Consider the following 17,932-nt stretch of genomic DNA (forward strand, 5'->3'; position numbering starts at 1 on the left):
TACCAACACTCAGAGGGTCCAGAGACTATATCAACACTTACAGTGGGTCCACAGGCTGTACCAACACTTAGAGGGTCCAGAGACTGTACCAACACTTAGAGAGGCCAGAGACTGTACCAACACTTAGAGGGTCCACAGGCTGTACCAACACTTAGAGAGGCCAGAGACTGTACCAACACTTACAGAGGGTCCTGAGACTGTACCAACACTTCGAGGGTCCAGAGACTGTACCAACACTTAGAGTGTCCAGAGACTGTACTATCATTTACAGAGGGTCCTGAGACTTTACCAACACTTACAGAGGGTCTAGAGACTCATTACAGCCTCGGTCCAAACATGGACAAAAGAGCTGAAATGCAGAGGTGAGGTGAGAGTGACTGCCCTTGACATCAAGGCAACATTTGACCAAGTGTGGCATCAAAGAGCCCTCGTAAAACTGGTCAATGGGAATCAGGGGAAACTCTCCACTGTTTGGAGTCATACCGAGCACAAAGGAAGATGGTTGTGGTTGTTGGATCATCACAGCCCAAAAACATTTTTGCAGGAGTTCCTCGGGGCAGTGTCCTTCATCAATAACCTTCCCTCCATCAGAAATGGGGAAGTTCACTGATGACTGCACAGTGCTCAGTCCATTCACAGTCCGTGCCCACATGCGGCAAGACCTGGAGAACATTCAGGCTTGGGCTGATAACTGGCAAGTTACATTTGCACCACACAAGTGCCAGTTAATGACTATCTCCAACAAGAGACAGTCTAACCACCTCCTCTTGGCATTCAATAGCCGAATCCCCACCATCAACATCCTGGGGGTCATCATTAAGCAGAAATTTAACTGGACCAGCCACATAAATACTGTGGCTACAAGAGCAGGTCAGAGGCTGGGTATTCTACACCGACTGTCTCACCTCCTGACTCCCCAAAGCCTTTCCACCATCTACAAGGCACAAGTCAGGAGAGTGCTGCAATATTTTCCACTTGCCTAAATGAGTAGAACTCAAACAACACTCAAGAAGTTTGACCATCCAGGACAAAGCAGCCGCTTGATCGGCCCCCCATCCACCACCTTAAACATTCACTCCCTCCACCACCGGTGCACCGTGGCTGCAGTGTGCACCATCTACAAGATGCACTGCAGCAACTCAACAAGGCTTTTTCAGCAGCACCTCCCAAACCCGTGACCTCCACCACCTAGAACGACAAGGGCAGCAGGCGCATGGGAAAACCATCACCTGCAGGTTCCCCTCCCAGTCACACACCATCCTGACTTGGAAATATATCGGCCGTTCCTTCATAGTCACTGGGTCACAATCCTGGAACTCCCTCCCTAACAGCACTGTGGGAGTACCTTCACCACATGGACTGCAGCGGTTCAAGTAGAAGACCCACCACAACCTTCCCAAGGGCAATTCAGGATGGGAATAAATGCTGGCCTTGCTGGCGATGCCCACATCCCATGAATGTATACATTAAAAGTTTAAAAATTATTAACAGAGGATCCAGTGACGGTACTAATATTTACTGAGACGTTATTATAATTTACAGGGGTCCAGAGGTGGTACTAATATTTACAAGAATTACATAAATTGCATTTATATTTAGTGGATCGAGAGACATATTTTCATGGAATCCTGAGTAGGTACTAGTATTAACAGAGAATCTAGAGATTGTACAGAGGAGCTGTTAATATTTACACAGGATCCAGAGAAAGTGATAATATTTACAGAGGATTAAAAGATGGTACTAATTGTTGTATATGCAGACTATGGATGTACTCTCTGTGTAGTCACTGTGTGGTTGCAGAAGATGGAGACTTGGTTACCTGATGTATTATCAATAAGGTTTGCATTGTGTATTTCCATGCTGGCACCACTAAAGGGTGCAACTGGTGGAGACCAGGGGTTTCCTGCCCTGGTGGCAGCTCCCAGTATAAAAGGCCGCACACCATGTTTGTGCCGACTCTGGAGTTTGGAATAAAAGACCAAGGTCACTACAGTTTGAGTACAACACATTGCCTCGTGGAGTCATTCATAAGTATATTATAGACATAACACTAATATTTAGAGGGGATCTAGATAAAGAAATAATAGGTACAGGTTATGCAGAGACAGTGCTAATAATGACAGTAGGTCCAGAGAAGGTGCTGATGTTTACACAGGGTGCAGAGATAGTTTTATTATTTACAGGGGACCCGGAGACTGTGCAAATAGCAACAGAGGATCCAGAGACTGTGCTAATAGCAACAGAGACTCCAGACACGGTCCTAATGATTACAGGTTTTCCAGAGATGGTACTAATATTTACACTGGGTCCCAGCATGATGTATAACATTCCTGTTATGTCCTTGCCTTACAGTTAACCTACTGACGATTGTGATCCTGACTCGGGGAAAGTGCGGTCTCTCCAAATGTTCACTCGTTACCTGGTGGCCATGGCAGCAGCGGATCGACAGGTCGTTATCCTCGACCTGATATTGAGGCAAATTCCAGTTCGTTATTCGAGTCAGTTCCATTTCGTGATGTCCATTCCTGTGTGTAATATCCACGCCGTCCTGCTGTATGCAGCCACAGACTGCTCTGTCTGGTTCACCGTCACTTTCACCTTCCATCGATTTGTGGCCATTTGTTGCCAGAAGCTGAAAACCAAATATTGCACTGAGAGAACAGCAGCTGTGGTTCTGGAAACAGTGACTGTGCTGAGCTGTTTAAAGGATATTTTCTGGTATTTTATGTTAACGGGTAAATATTACCTCGACAACGATCCCTGGTTTTGTTATAGACGAGATGGTGTTGTTGGTTCAACAGTCTGGGCAATAATCGAACTCCTTCATTATATTCTCACCCCTTTTGTCCCATTTGTTCTGATCCTGCTGCTCAATGCTCCCACCGTCAGACACATTTTAGTGGCCAGCAGAGCTCGCAGGAGACTCCGGGGTCCCAGCCATGGGGGGGGTCCCAGAGACCCTGAGATGGAGAGCCGCAGGAAATCTGTCATTTTACTGTTTGTTATCTCGGGGAATTTCATCCTGTTTTGGTCAACGTATGTGGTGTATTCTATATGCAACCGACTGTGGTACATTGGATTTAATGCTGTATCTCTACCTCTCTGTGTACAAGAGCTGGGCTTCATGCTGCAACCCCTGAGTTGCTGCACCAACACTTGTATTTATGCTGTGATCCAGACTAAGTTCAGAGAGCAGTTAAAGAATGTGATGAAATATCCCTTTAATGTAATTGTCAAATGCATTAACCAATAAGAGCTGAAGATTTTCCAGCATCAGAACTGAATCCTATCTTATATTTTCACTAACCAGCTCACCCTGTGATATAGACACAGTGGGTCTGCTCTCCCCGGGGTCTGTGATACACAGTGGGCGGGGGGGTGGGGGTCTGCTCTCCCTCCGGCGTCTTGATACACAGTGGGCCCGGTCTGCTCTCCCCCGGGGTCTGTGATACACAGTGGGCCCGGTCTGCTCTCTTCCCGGGATCTGTGATACACAGTGGGCCCAGTCTGCTCTCCCCCCGGGGTCTGTGATACACAGTGGGCCCGGTCTGCTCTCCCCCCGGGGTCTGTGATACACAGTGGGCCCGGTCTGCTCTCCCCCAGGGTCTGTGATACACAGTAGGCCCGGTCTGCTCTCCCCCGGGGTCTGTGATACACAGTGGGGCGGGGGGGGGGGGGGATCTGCTCTCCCCCGGGGTCTATGATAAAACAACAACTTGTATTTATATAGGGTCTTACGTGGTAAAATGTCCCAAGGTGCTTCATAGGGGCGTTAGCAAACAAAATTTGACACTGAGCCACGTAAGGCGAGAGTAAGGCTGTAATATATACTTCCACCCAGTGGACTACTGCTCCACCGAGTGGATTACTGTGGTAATGCAGCCATTGCTGTTTATACAATAAAAGCATCAGGTGACTTGGTCACCTGACAACTTCCTGAGTTGAAGCCATCTTGTAAGTGTGTGTTTGTGATGTCATAGTGAAGATCCCATGTTGGCGACGTAGGATCAGATTTCTGGATACCGTAGCTGAAATATTTGTTGGTGGATGATCCCAGCCAACAACAGAGAGACTGGCGAGGTCCTTTCTGTTGCAGCACAACTAAAAATCCCAGATAAATTACAAGCACATTTGGCTGAACTGAAGAGTCCAGATGGCCGTGCCCATGGGAATAATAGGACGTTTTGGTGAGTTCCATCGTGACCGAGAGATGTTTGGAGCATATGTGGCGGCTAGAAAAGTTTTTCATCGCAAATAGTATCATTGAACTCCCCGATAATGAAAACCGTAACCGGACGGTGTAACAAAGGAAACGGACTATTTTCCTGACTGAAGCAGGTCCCGAGGTGTATGAAACCCTGAAAAATGTCCTTGTTCCCATCATGCCAAAGGACACATCACTTACGGAGATTCTAACCAATTTAGAACATCACTACCATCCTGAGCCCCTGGAGATTGCTGAAAGTTATTATCTTGGAATATGAGATCAATTAATTGATGAATGTATCAGTGAGCACATTTTAGCATTAAAAAGCTAACTATTCGCTGTCATTTCAGAAACTTTCAGGACTGAGCATTACATGTTTTTGGGCTGAAAACTGAAGCAATCAGAAGAAAGTTGCTGATACCCCTAACTTGACTTTTGATTTTGCTTGTCAGACAGCTATGTTAATGGATATAACGGACCAGTACTCCCCAGAATTTTGTACCATTTCCAGTCATCAGACAACCGAGGTGAATCACCTGCAGGTTAAAAGAAAAAGGCAGTTGGGCCCCAAGGCCTCAGCACCTGGCCAAGGTAACAGAGCATTGAAGTTGTGCAATTGGTGCCTGGAACAACACATAGCTCAAAGTTGTCCACATGTGAAGGCAAAGTGTTTATTCTGCAAGAAAACTGGGCATCTTGCTAAGGCATGCCGACTGAAGAGTAAATCAACTTTCAAGACTATAAGTAGAAATCCACAGAGATTACATTGCATAGAAGAAAAGCAACCGGTCAAAGAGATACATGTCATCAGAAGCACAAGAGTATCGAACAGCGATTCGAAAAGTATCGTCATCCAATTAGATGTTACAGGAATCAAGATACCCATGGAAATTGACACTGATGCATTCATGAGCACAGTCCCGGAATTGCTATGTCTCGACAAGTTGAGTGATTTTCCACTGGAGAAGTCAAAGATAGAGCTGCGAGGCTACCCAGGAGAGCAAATCCCTGTGGTAGGATGTATCACCGTACTGGTGAAAAACAAGGATCAGTTTCAGAGCTTGCCTCTCTTAGTAGTGGCAGGAGACAAGCCTGCATTACTAGGTAGAAATTGGTTGGGATCACTGAAGCTGGATTGGAATGAGATTTTTCAAGTTGAAACGCGATTTGCATCGAAAGATGATGTCCTGAAGAAGTATCCGAAGGAGTTCTGCAAACCAGGCAGTCCGATCCAAGGCTTCAAGATGAGTGTCAGAGTACAGAAGGATGTTCGACCAGTTTTTTGCAAGCCATGTCCCATACCATATGCACTCAAGGAGAAAGTTGAGCAAGAACTCAAAGGCCTAGAGACTGAGTACGTTATCTCAGAGATAGATCAATTTAATTGGGCTACACCCATTGTTGTTGTACCTAAGACAGATGGTAAGGTAAGGTTGCGTGGTGATTATAAAGTAACTCTTGAGGGTAATTGCCCCAATACATTGCCAAATGTAAAAGATTTGTTCATAACACTGACAGGTGGTCAGATGTTCTCAAAGTTGGATCTTACAAATGCCTACTTACAACAGGAGCGAGATGAGGAGTCCAAGTCATGCAGATGTTGTATTCAGGCCCCCTCCTACAGATGTTGAATTATGTCCCCTTTATATATTTGGAATTGATTCCCTCTCCTACAGATGTTGAATACTGACACACTCCTACAGATATTGAATTCAGGCCCCCTCCTACAGATGTTGAATTATGTCCCCTTTATATATTTGGAATTGATTCACTCTCCTACAGATGTTGAATACTGACACACTCCTACAGATATTGAATTCAGGACCTCTCCTACAGATGTTGAATACTGACACACTCCTGCAGATATTGAATTCAGTACCTCTCCCACAGATGTTGAATTTGGAACGCATCCGACAGATGTTGAATCCAGGCTTCCTCTAGATATTCTCTGGATTCTGGGGCAGTCCCAGCGGATTGGAAAACTGCAAATGTAACGCCCCTATTTAAAAAAGGAGGCAGACAAAAAGCAGGAAACTATAGACCAGTTAGCCTCACATCTGTGGTTGGGAAAATGTTAGAGTCCATTACTAAAGAAGCATGAGCAGGACATTTGTAAAAGCATCATTCAATCAGGCAGAGTCAGAATGGATTTATGAAGTGGAAGCCAAGTTTCACAAATTTCCTGGAATTCTTTGAGGATGTAACGAATGGGGCGGAAACATAGAAACATAGAAACATGGAAAATAGGTGCAGGAGTAGGCCATTCGGCCCTTCGAGCCTTCACCGCCATGCAATAAGATCATGGCTGATCATTCCCTCAGTAACCCTTTCTTGCTTTCTCGCCATACCCCTTGATCTCTTTAGTCGTAAGGGCCATATCTAACTCCCTCTTGAATATATCCAATGAATTGGCATCAACAACTCTCTGTGGCAGGGAATTCCACAGGTTAACAACTCTCTGAGTGAAGAAGTTTCTCCACATCTCTGTCTTAAATGGCCTACCCCTTATCCCAAGACTATGTCCCCTGGTTCTGGACTTCCCCAACATCGGGAACATTCTTCCCAAATTTAACCTGCCCAGTCCCGTCAGAATCTTAAACGTTTCTATGAGATCCCCTCTCATCCTTCTAAACTCCAGTGAATACAGGCCCAATTGATCCAGTCTCTCCTCATATGTCAGTCCAGCCATCCCTGGAATCAGTCTGGTGAACCTTCGCTGCACTCCCTCAATAGCAAGAACGTCCTTCCTCAGATTAGGAGAACAAAACTGAACACAATATTCCAGGTGAGGCCTTACCAAGGCCATGTACAACTGCAGTAAGACCTCCCTGCTCCTATACTCAAATCCCCTAGCTATGAAGGCCAACATACCATTTGCCTTCTTCACTGCCTGCTGTACCTGCATGCCAACTTTCAATGACTGATGAATCATGACATCAAGGTCTCGTTGCACCTCCCCTTTCCCTAATCTGCCGCCATTTAGATAATATTCTGCCTTCGTGTTTTTGCCCCCAAAATGGATAACCTCACATTTATCTACATTATACTGCATCTGCCATGCATTTGCTCACTCACCTAACCTCTCCAAGCCACCCTGCAGCCTCTTAGCATCCTCCTCACAGCTCACACCGCCACCCAGTTTAGTGTCATCAGCAAACTTGGAGATATTGCACTCAATTCCTTCATCTAAATCGTTAATGCATATTGTAAAGAGCTGGGGTCCCAACACTGAACCCTGCGGCACTCCATTAGTCACTGCCTGCCATTCTGAAAAGGACCCGTTTATCCCGACGCTCTGCTTCCTGTCTGCCAACCAGTTCTCTATCCACGTCAGTACATACCCCCAATACCATGTGCTTTGATTTTGCACGCCAATCTCTTGGGATGACAGGACTGACATATGAGGAGAGACTGGATCAACTGGGCCTGTATTCACTGGAGTTTAGAATGATGAGAGGGGATCTCATAGAAACAGATAAAATTCTGATGGGACTGGACAGGTTAGATGCAGGAAGAATGTTCCCGATGTTGGGGAAGTACAGAACCAGGGGTCACAGTCTCAGGATAATGGGTAAGCCATTTAGGATCGAGATGAGGAGAAACTTCTTCACTCAGAGAGTGGAATTCCCTACCGCAGAGAGTTGTTGATGCCAGTTCATTGGATATATTCAAGAGGGAGTTGGATGTGGCCCTTACGGCGAAAGGGATCAAGGGGTATGGAGAGAAAGCAGGAAAGGGGTACTGAGGTGAATGATCAGCCATGATCTTATTGAATGGTGGTGCAGGCTCAAAGGGCTGACTGGCCTGCTCCTTCACCTAATTTCTATGTTTCTATGTTTCTCTGTGACCGTTGGTTCTGGACTTTCCAAATATCGGGAACATTCTTCCTGCATTTAACCTGTCCAGTTCGTCAGAATTTTATATGTTTCTATGAGATCCCCTCTCATTCTTCTAAACTCCAGTGAATACAGGCCCAGTCGATCCAGTCTCTCCTCATATGTCAGTCCTACCATCCCGGGAATCAGTCTGGTGAACCTTCACTGCACTCCCTCAATAGCAAGAACGTCCTTCCTCAAATTAGGAGAACAAAACTGAACACAATATTCCAGGTGAGGCCTCACCAAGGCCCTGTACAACGGCAGTAAAACCTCCCTGCTCATATACTCAAATCCCCTAGCTATGAAGGCCAACATGCCATTTGCCTTCTTCACCACCTGCTGTACCTGCATGCCAACTTTCAATGACTGATGTACCATGACACCCAGGTCTCGTTGTACCTCCCTTTTTCCTAATCTGCCGCCATTCAGATAATATTCTGCCTTCATGTTTTTGCCACAAAAGTGGATAACCTCACATTTATCCACATTATACTGCATCTGTCATGCGTTTGCCCACTCACCTAACCTGTCCAAGGTCACCCTGCAGCCTTTTAGCTTCCTCCTCACAGCTCCCACCACCACCCGACCAATTCATCCATCGTCCCCCGACTCTTACAAGGTGGAGATAATACATCGACTGCCATTACCCACTTCCAAAACAGCCCTACGATCATACTTGGGTTTGGTGGGGTACCAGAGGAACTTTATCCCAGGCTTTGCAGAGTGCGCAAAGCCCCTGTATGATTTGATAAAACTGTAGATTGATGACATATGCCCGGCATGGACTGATGCTCACACCCAGTCGATGGCTAAATTAAAAACTGTAGTGATACAAGCCACATTTCTGATCCCTCCTGAACTCACCCAGCCCTTTCATTTAGAGGTCGAGGCCACAGAGCAAAGCCTCACTGCAGTTCTGTGCCAAACGCGAGCTGATCGACTACATCCAGTCGCATATACGGCTCGAATCCTGCAGGGTGCAGAAAAACGTATACCACACGTGAACGCCACCTACTGGGCCCTACATCACTACTTTTATTCCTGGGTTACAGGCTACAATCCTGCACAGCGGACACACCTCTGAAACTACTGATGGAACCTGGAGATTCACTAGTTTCCTCGCAGCGCCTCAGCATATGGACATGGGCGCTGGTTACGCCTGCTCTGGTCATACCTGAAACAGCGATCCCAGCCCTGCTTCATAGGAAAGGTAGCAGCCCATAGAAACGGGGCTCCACATGGTGAGGGAAATTCCAGAGCAGAAAGAGTAGCCAAGGACACTGCGATTGATGGGGAGATATATAGTGGTTGAGCCCTGCCATGCTGTTAGCAAGGCCTCCCCGACAGATCACCTAGATTTAAAATCCCTGCACAGCAATAATGGCCATATGCTGTTGTAAGCGTCTGGCACGAGGAAGGCAGACCCCTTCCTCAACCGACAGCCTGGGCTCCCAATACCAGACTAGCCACTGCCCCTGACTCAGATGAGCAGTTGCTGATGTTCAAAGGAAAGCCAAACGCCTGCCCAGTGGTGTGTGTTCCACCAGAGGTGGGTCAGGAAGTGCTCCCCCACTTTCACTCCCACCCCACAGCAGAACACTATTCGGCCCTGGTAACCTTCTATAAGGTAGCATCCACAGATTGGTGACCTTCCATGAGGGAAACAATCGACCAATACGTGGCACGATGCCTACTGTGCCTGCAACACAATCCTCCCGCATGCATTAACCGAGCCTTGCTTCAAAGAGCACCCCCACCTCAAGGGCCATGGACTCACCTCCAGATAGACTTCATTGGGCCACTTCCACAGGTGCACGGCAATTTTCAGCATGCCCTAATGGTGGTGGATCAATTCACTAAATGGATCGAAGCATTCCCTGCCGCTCCAACACCGCAATCACAGCAGCCAAAACACTATTGAATCATGTGTTTTGTAGGTGGGGAGTACCAGTGCAAGTGGACAGCGATCAAGGTTCACACTTTACCGGTAACATTTTTACCCACCTGCAGGAAATGTTGGGGATAAAACACAAATTACATGTTGCTCACCGCCCCCAGTCGTCTGGAGGGGTCGAAAGGGGGAACAGGACCCTCAAGTTAATGTTAAAAACATTGTGCGTGGACCACTCCACTCACTGGGCTAACATGCTGCCAATGTGCTTAATGGCAATGAGGTCCACACCTCACAAAACAACAGGGGTCTCCCCATATCAGGCCATGACGGGGAGGCTCATGAGAACGCCAGGCCAGCTAACACTAACAGGGATGAGTCCCCTGACAATGAAATCATGTAGTTCCAAGTGGCTGGAACAAGTGGTAGATCACACCGATCAGATCAATCGATTTGTGGCCACCAAACTTGGGAAGTCAAAAAGACAAGTTAAAAGATACTTTGAGAAGAAAGTACGTCCCTTTGTATAACAGGTGGGAGACTCAGTAATGATTCCAAATTATCACAGAATTATAGAATCATAGATTTACAGCACGGAAGGAGATCATTCGGCCCATCGTGTCCGTGCCGGCCAAACAAGAGTCTATCCAGCCTAATCCCACTTTCCAGCTCTTGGTCCGTAGCCCTGTAGGTTATGCCACTTCAGGAGCACATCCAGGTACTTTTTAAATGTGGTGAGGGTTCCTGCGTCTACCACCCTTTCAGGCAGCGAGTTCCAGACCCCCACCACCCTCTGGGTGAAGAAATATTCCCTCAAATCTGCTCTAAACCTTCTACCACTTACTTTAAATTCATGGCCCCTGGTTGTTGACCCCTCTGCTAAGGGAAACAGGTCCTTCCTATCCACTCTATCCAGGCCCCTCATAATTTTATACACCTCAATAAGGTCTCCCCTCAGCCTCCCCTGTTCCAATGAAAACAAATCATTATGGGTAAAAGCAGCATGCCTTTGAGCCCAGGTGGTGGGGACTGCATACCGGTTAACCGATTGAACCCCGCGGTTTATTTGATTCAGTTACCGGGGGAAAAGGGCGTTAAGTACAAGAAATGGTTTCACATTAATCAGTTAAAAGTGCCAACGTGTAAATACTGCACTGACCTTGTTTCCCACAGACCATGATACGGATCCTTATGATTGTCGGGACGACTGAAGCTGATGGAGAAGCGGGAGCTGCAGCATGACTTGTGTTTCGAGAAGCGACAGTGCACCGAGGATACGGGAAGGGGAGAGTCTCTGCTGGAGATGTTATTGCACTATAGTAAATCCCCGACATGTGGCATACACCTTACGAGGTGGCGACCGAGTCAGGCCATCCACTTGTCTCGCTCTCTCGCTAAGTTTATGACCCATTATACAGCGGTCGTCCACCTTACTGAAACATAAACAGCAGAGCTATCAGAACCCTCTCAATGGTTATAATATGTGAGTCCTGAGGAGATAAACCATATTGTCATGTATTCAACCAGCATTGTAACCCATGTATAAACTGACCTAAGTTGTACACCGTGAGAACACTGACCACTAGGTGGGAGACACTCCTAACCTGGACCTTCAGGTATAAAAGGGGAAGCTCCACCCACCTTCATCACTTGAGTGCTAAGGAATAAAGGACAGGTCACAGACTGACCTTCTCTCAAGCATGGGCCTCATGTGCATTTATACTGTATAGTAAGGAAGTATCAATGGCGACAAGAAACTGGGATTTAAACCACGCGAGCATGGCCACTAGCAGAACAGACGAGAGGTACTGTGTTAAGGAATGGTTGGGACAGAGATTCAACATTGTTAAAGCAGCACACAGTTCTCCAGGCAGACAAGGGCAGTCAGGCATGCCCCAACATGTAGTCGAACCCAGAGGGGGAGTTCGACAGAGACAATGGCAAGCTGAACAGCGATTCACGCCATTGCAAGGGACAATGCGGCCAGTAATGGGGCCATCAACACGTGTTAATGGTGCACTCAAGGACAATAACAGGGGCAGTCAGGGACAATCGATTGGCAAGGGACCTTTTGTTTCAAACCGCAACTCATGCTGGAGGCGTGGAGGCATACATTCAGCCGGAGTTTGCAGAGATGAGCAAAATACCTGCAGAAATTGCAGAAATGGACACTAGGAGAAATCGCTGGAAGCTGAAGTTCAGCGAGTTCGTGTGGAGCACGTATACAGTTCATACACCAGGACGCCACCGATAATGATAAAAGTGCTCCTCAATGGCATCCCAGTATCAATAGAGCTAGACATGGGGGCCAGCCAGTCCCTGATGGGTATCAAACAGTTCGAAAAGTTGTGGGCATCCAAGGCCAGGAGGCCAAAATTATCGCCGATTGACGCACAGCTACGGACTTACACAAAGCAGATCATTCCGGTGCTAGGCAGCGCCACGGTAGTCGTGACCCACAAAGATTCAGAGAACAGACTGCCACTCTGGATTGTCCCAGGGGACGGTCCCGCACTACTGGGGAGGAGTTGGCTTGCTGTCATGAACTGGAAATGGAGCGATGTCAATGCAATTTCCTCTGTGGAGCGAGTATCATGCTCACAGATCCTGGACAAATTTGACTCATTATTTCAACCCGGCATTGGCACTTTCATGGGGGCCAAGGTAGTGATTCACATAAACCCAGACGCCAGGCCAGTACACCACAAGGCCAGAGCGGTGCCGTACGTGATGCGGGAAAAGATAGAAGACGAATTGGACTGCCTGCTGAGGGAAGGTGACTGGTTGAGCCCGATTGTGCCGGTGCTCAAGGCGGATGGGTCGGTCAGGATATGTGGCGATTACAAGGCCACCATCAATCGGGTGTCACTCCAAGACCAGTACCCGCTACTGAGAGCGGAGGACCTCTTTGCGACGCTATCCGGTGGCAAACTTTTTTCAAAATTGGACCTGACCTCAGCTTACATGACCCAGGAGCTGGCGAGTGAGTCAAAGAAGCTGACCACCATCACGACACACAAGAGGTTGTTTGAGTACAACAGATGTCCGTTCGGGATTCGCTCGGCCGCCGCGATCTTCCAACGAAATATGGAAAGCCTACTCAAGTCGATTCCAGGGACGGTGGTTTTTCAGGACGACATCCTCATTACAGGTTACGATACTGAAGAACACCTCCACAATCTGGAGGAGGTACTACGCAGACTGGACCGGGTAGGTCTGCGACTGAAAAAGGCGAAGTGCGTCTTCCTAGCTCCAGAGGTAGAATTCCTGGGGATGAGGGTAGCAGCAGACGGGATCAGCCCGACTGCGTCCAAGACGGAAGTGTTCCAGAGAGCACCCAGACCCCGTAACACGACGGAGCTGAGTTCGTTCCTGGGGCTCCTGAACTATTTTGGTAACTTTCTTCCCAAATTGAGCACGCTGCTAGAGACGCTACACGTGCTCCTACGCAAAGGTCACGAATGGGTCTGGGGGGACAGCCAGGAAAGGGCTTTTAATAGAGCACGCAATTTGTTATGTTCCAACAATCTGTTAACGCTATATGACCCATGTAAAAAACTTGTGTTAACGTGCGATGCGTCGTCCTATGGTGTCGGGTGTGTGCTGCAGCATGTCAATGCCAAGGGTCAGTTACAGCCGGTAGCTTATGCCTCCAGAAGTTTGTCCCAGGCAGAAAGGGGCTACGGGATGGTAGAAAAGGAGGCGCTCGCATGTGTATTTGCGGTAAAGAAAATGCACCAACACCTGTTTGGCAGGAAATTTGAGCTGGAGACAGATCACAAACCCCTAACGTCCCTTTTGGCCGACAACAAGGCCATAAATGCAAACGCATCGGCCCGCATACAGAGGTGGGCACTCACGTTAGCTGCCTATGACTACACAATTCGCACAGACCGGGCACTGAAAACTGCGCCGATGCACTCAGCAGGCTCCCACTAGCCACCACTGAGGGGGCTACCGAGCATGCTGCTGAGATGGTCATGGCTGTTGAAGCTTTCGGAAGCAAAGGCTCACCCGTGACAGCCCGTCAGATTAAAGTCTGGACAAATAGAGACCCGCTATTGTCTCTAGTCAAGAAATGTGTCCTGAATGGGGACTGGGCAGCCACAGGCGCAAGGATGAACTCTCGATTCAGGCCGATTGCCTACTGTGGGGAAACCGCGTAGTCATGCCCCAGATGGGCAGAGAGGTGTTCATCAGAGAACACCACAATGGGCAACCGGGCATTGTCACAATGAAGGCAATTGCCAGGTCACACGTTTGGTGGCCAGGGATAGACGCAGATCTGGAAATTTGTGTTCACAGTGCAACACGTGTGCCCAGCTGGGCAATGCGCCCAGGGAAGCCCCCCTTAGCCCCTGGCCATGGCCCGCCAAGCCTTGGTCACGCATCCATGTGGACTACGCAGGTCCTTTCATGGGGAAAATGTTTTTGGTTGTAGTAGACGCCTACTCCAAATGGATTGAGTGTGACATTTTAAATTCAAGCACATCCTCTGCCACGGTAGAAAGTCTACGGGCAATGTTCGCCGCCCACGGTCTACCGGACATCTTGGTCAGCGACAATGGCCCGTGCTTCACAAGCACTGAATTCCAGGACTTCATGGCAGGCAATGAAATTAACCATTTTAGAACGGCACCATTCAAGCCGGCCTCAAACGGCCAGGCAGAATGAGCAGTGCAGATAATCAAACAGGGGATGCTCAGAATCCAAGGGGATTCCCTACAAACCCGCTTATCACGCCTCCTGTTGGCCTATAGATCCCGACCACACTCGCTCACAGGGGTTCCACCCGCAGAGCTACTAATGAAAAGGACGCTCAAAACCCGGTTATCCCTTATACACCCCACCATGAAAGAAATTGTCGAGAGCAGGCGCCAGTCACAATATGACTACCATGACAGGAATGCGAGGGCGCGATGTATTGATGTAAATGATCCTGTTTTTGTCCTCAACTACGCTGCAGGGCCCAAATGGCTCGCAGGCACTGTGGTTGCCAAAGAGGGAAATAGGATTCTGGTAGTTAAACTTACCAATGGACAAATCTGCCACAAACATGTGGATCAAACAAAAAGGAGGTTCAGCAACCCCATAGAAGAAGCAGAGGAAGAACACGATATAGAGTTCACTCCACCACAGGTGACCGAACACCGGAACCAAAGGGAGGAGAGCCCAGTTACTGTGGGCAGTCCGGACAGGCCTGAGGCACCGCAAACAGCAGACACTCAAGCCAGCGTCCAACAACCGGAGCCCCAACTCAGGCGCTCTACAAGGGAGCGTAAACCACCAGAGAGACTTAACCTGTGATCTCAATAAGACTTTGGGGGGGAGGTGATGTCATGTATTCAACCAGCATTGTAACCCATGTATCAACTGACCTAAGTTGTACACCGTGAGAACACTGACCACTAGGTGGGAGACACTCCTAACCTGGACCTTCAGGTATAAAAGGGGAAGCTCCACCCACCTTCATCACTTGAGTGCTAAGGAATAAAGGACAGGTCACAGACTGACCTTCTCTCAAGCATGGGCCTCGTGTGCATTTATACTGTGTCGTAAGGACGTATCACATATGAGGAGTCAATAAGGATATTTCCCCCTCAAGATGGGCAGTCTGTAAAAATTAAAGTGTTTGGAAGTGATAACATTGATTTTGTATATATATATAAACGTTAAAAGTGTAGATTATACGGAAAGGCTGCAATGTTGAAAGAAGCAAAATGGATTAACTTTCTCAAGTTCATGTCTCCATGGCTTTGAAACTCACCTGACTAGAAAAGGTGTTAATTGTAAAGCCATAAACCTGATCAAGGAATGGCCCCAGCCCTCCAGACAGACACATCTCTGAGGAGAAGCCAATCAGGAACCAAGACCCAATCCTGGGGCTGCCTGAGAAACAATGGCCTTGAGGGGTATAATAAACCCAGCCAAAGATTGCTGGCTCTCTTCTCTCTTCTCATTAGCACACAGCAAAAGCAGGACCTCCCTCGACAGACAAAGAAGCAGGCTGTGTGCTTTGCCAGAGAGAAGTAAAGTATACCTTTTTTATTGTAACATTGTATCTGTTGTAACTCAGTACATTTATAGAATAGCTGAGCACTGCTGTTTCTCTGATACATGTGCGGCAGGCGAGCCCCAGGTGGGCAGAGGAAACGTTTCAAGGACACCCTCAAAGCCTCCCTGATAAAGGGCAACATCCCCACTGACATCTGGGAGTCCCTGGCCCAAGACCGCCCTAAGTGGAGGAAGAGAATCCGGGAGGGCGCTGAGCACCTCGAGTCTCATCGCCGACAGCATGCAGAAAGCAAGCGCAGGCAGCGGAAGGAGCGTGCGGCAAACCAGACTCCCCACCCACCCTTTCCTCCAACCACTGTCTGTCCCACCTGTGACAGGGACTGTAATTCCTGTATTGGACTGTTCAGTCACCCGAGAACTCACTGTTCGAGTGGAAGCAAGTCTTGGATTTCGAGGGACTGCCTATGATGATGATGGGGCCTTTTTGTGTGTTTGTTTAATAAACTATTCCAAATTGTTTTTAAAAAATCAGTCTTGCCGTCAATTTTATGCCAGAGATTTAGAAATCTTACAGGCCCTCACCTCCAGATGTTGAATTCAGGCCCTAACCTACAGATGTTCGATACAAAGCCTCTCCTATTGATGTTGAATTGCAACCCTCTTCTACAAATTTTGAATTCAGGCCCCTTCTACAGATGTTGAACTCAGACCCTTATTACAGATGTTGAACTCAGACCCTCTATTACAGATGTTGAACTCAGACCCTCTATTACAGATGTTGAATTCAGGCCTCTCAAGGTACCATGTCTCATGGTAAAGATTAAAAACTATACATACATAATTTGATATTTCAAAATTTGTCAACCTAATTCATTAACTAAAATACACTAGAGATGGCGGGGTGGGTGATGTGTTGCAGATGCAGCGTGTGGGAGCTGGTGGACACCAGTGTGATCCACGGCGACCACATCTGCAGCAAGTGTTGGCGGCTCGAGGAACTTCGGCTTCGTGTTGATGAGCTGGGGTCCGAGCTTCAGGCACTGCGACACATCAGGGAGGGGGAGAGTTACCTGGACACTGTGTTCCAGGAGGCAGTCTCACGCCTTAGGTTAATTCATTCAAATTTGATCCGTGGTCAGGGACAGGAGGGTGTGACTACGAGTGAGGAAGGTATGGGGACCCAGGAGGTAGTGATGGAGGAGCCTCAGTCCTTGCTCTTGTCCAACAGGTTCGATTCTCTTGCTCCCTGTGTGGATGGGAGCAGGGGCTGCAGGGAGGATGAGCAAACTGACCACAGCACAGTGGTACAGGGGGCCATTCAAGTGGGGGGAGTAAAAGGAAATGTAGTAGTGGTAGGGGACAGTAGGGGACATCCGAGACTGGGTGTTGTGTAATGAGAAAGGACTAATTAGCAATCTTGTTGTGCAAAGCCCCCTGGGGAAGAGTGACCATAATATGGTAAAATTCTTTATTAAGATGGAGAGTGACAGTGTTAATTCAGAGACGAGCGTCCTGAACTTCAGGAAAGGTAACTTCGATGGTATGAGACATGAATTGCCTAGGATAGACTGGCAAATGATACTTAAAGGGTTGACAGTGAATAGGCAATGGCAGACATTTATAGATTACATGGATGAACTACAACAATTGCACATTCCTGTCTGGAGTAAAAATTAAACGGCGAAGGTGGCTCAACCGTGGCTAACAAGGAAAATTAGGGATAGTGTTAAATCCAAGGAAGAGGCATATAAATTGGTGAGAACAAGCAGCAAACCTGAGGACTGGGAGAAATTTAGAATTCAGTAGAGGAGGACAAAGGGTCGAATTAGGAGGGGGGAAATAGAGTATGAGAGGAAGCTTGCAGGGAACATAAAAACTGACTGCAAAAGTTTCTATAGATATGTGAAGAGGAAAAGATTAGTGAAGACCAATGTAGGTCCT

The 17,932-nt window shown here is 47.8% G+C and overlaps 1 protein-coding gene across 1 annotated transcript; it reads left to right on the forward strand.

Moving 5' to 3' along the window:
• The first annotated feature begins 2,428 nt into the window (after positions 1-2,428).
• LOC139251250 (probable G-protein coupled receptor 139) lies at positions 2,429-3,253 on the forward strand. The gene has a single exon (XM_070873220.1). It carries the CDS (start codon positions 2,429-2,431, stop codon positions 3,251-3,253), a length of 825 nt encoding a protein of 274 aa, XP_070729321.1.
• The last annotated feature ends 14,679 nt before the right edge of the window (positions 3,254-17,932 follow it).

Source organism: Pristiophorus japonicus, unplaced genomic scaffold, assembly GCF_044704955.1.
Source record: "Pristiophorus japonicus isolate sPriJap1 unplaced genomic scaffold, sPriJap1.hap1 HAP1_SCAFFOLD_426, whole genome shotgun sequence".
In the NCBI taxonomy this organism is placed as follows: Eukaryota; Metazoa; Chordata; class Chondrichthyes; family Pristiophoridae; genus Pristiophorus; species Pristiophorus japonicus.

Bases quoted from the DNA above. Each gene is read 5' to 3' on its own strand.
- LOC139251250 (XM_070873220.1), top strand. From the start codon at position 2,429: ATGGCAGCAGCGGATCGACAGGTCGTTATCCTCGACCTGATATTGAGG.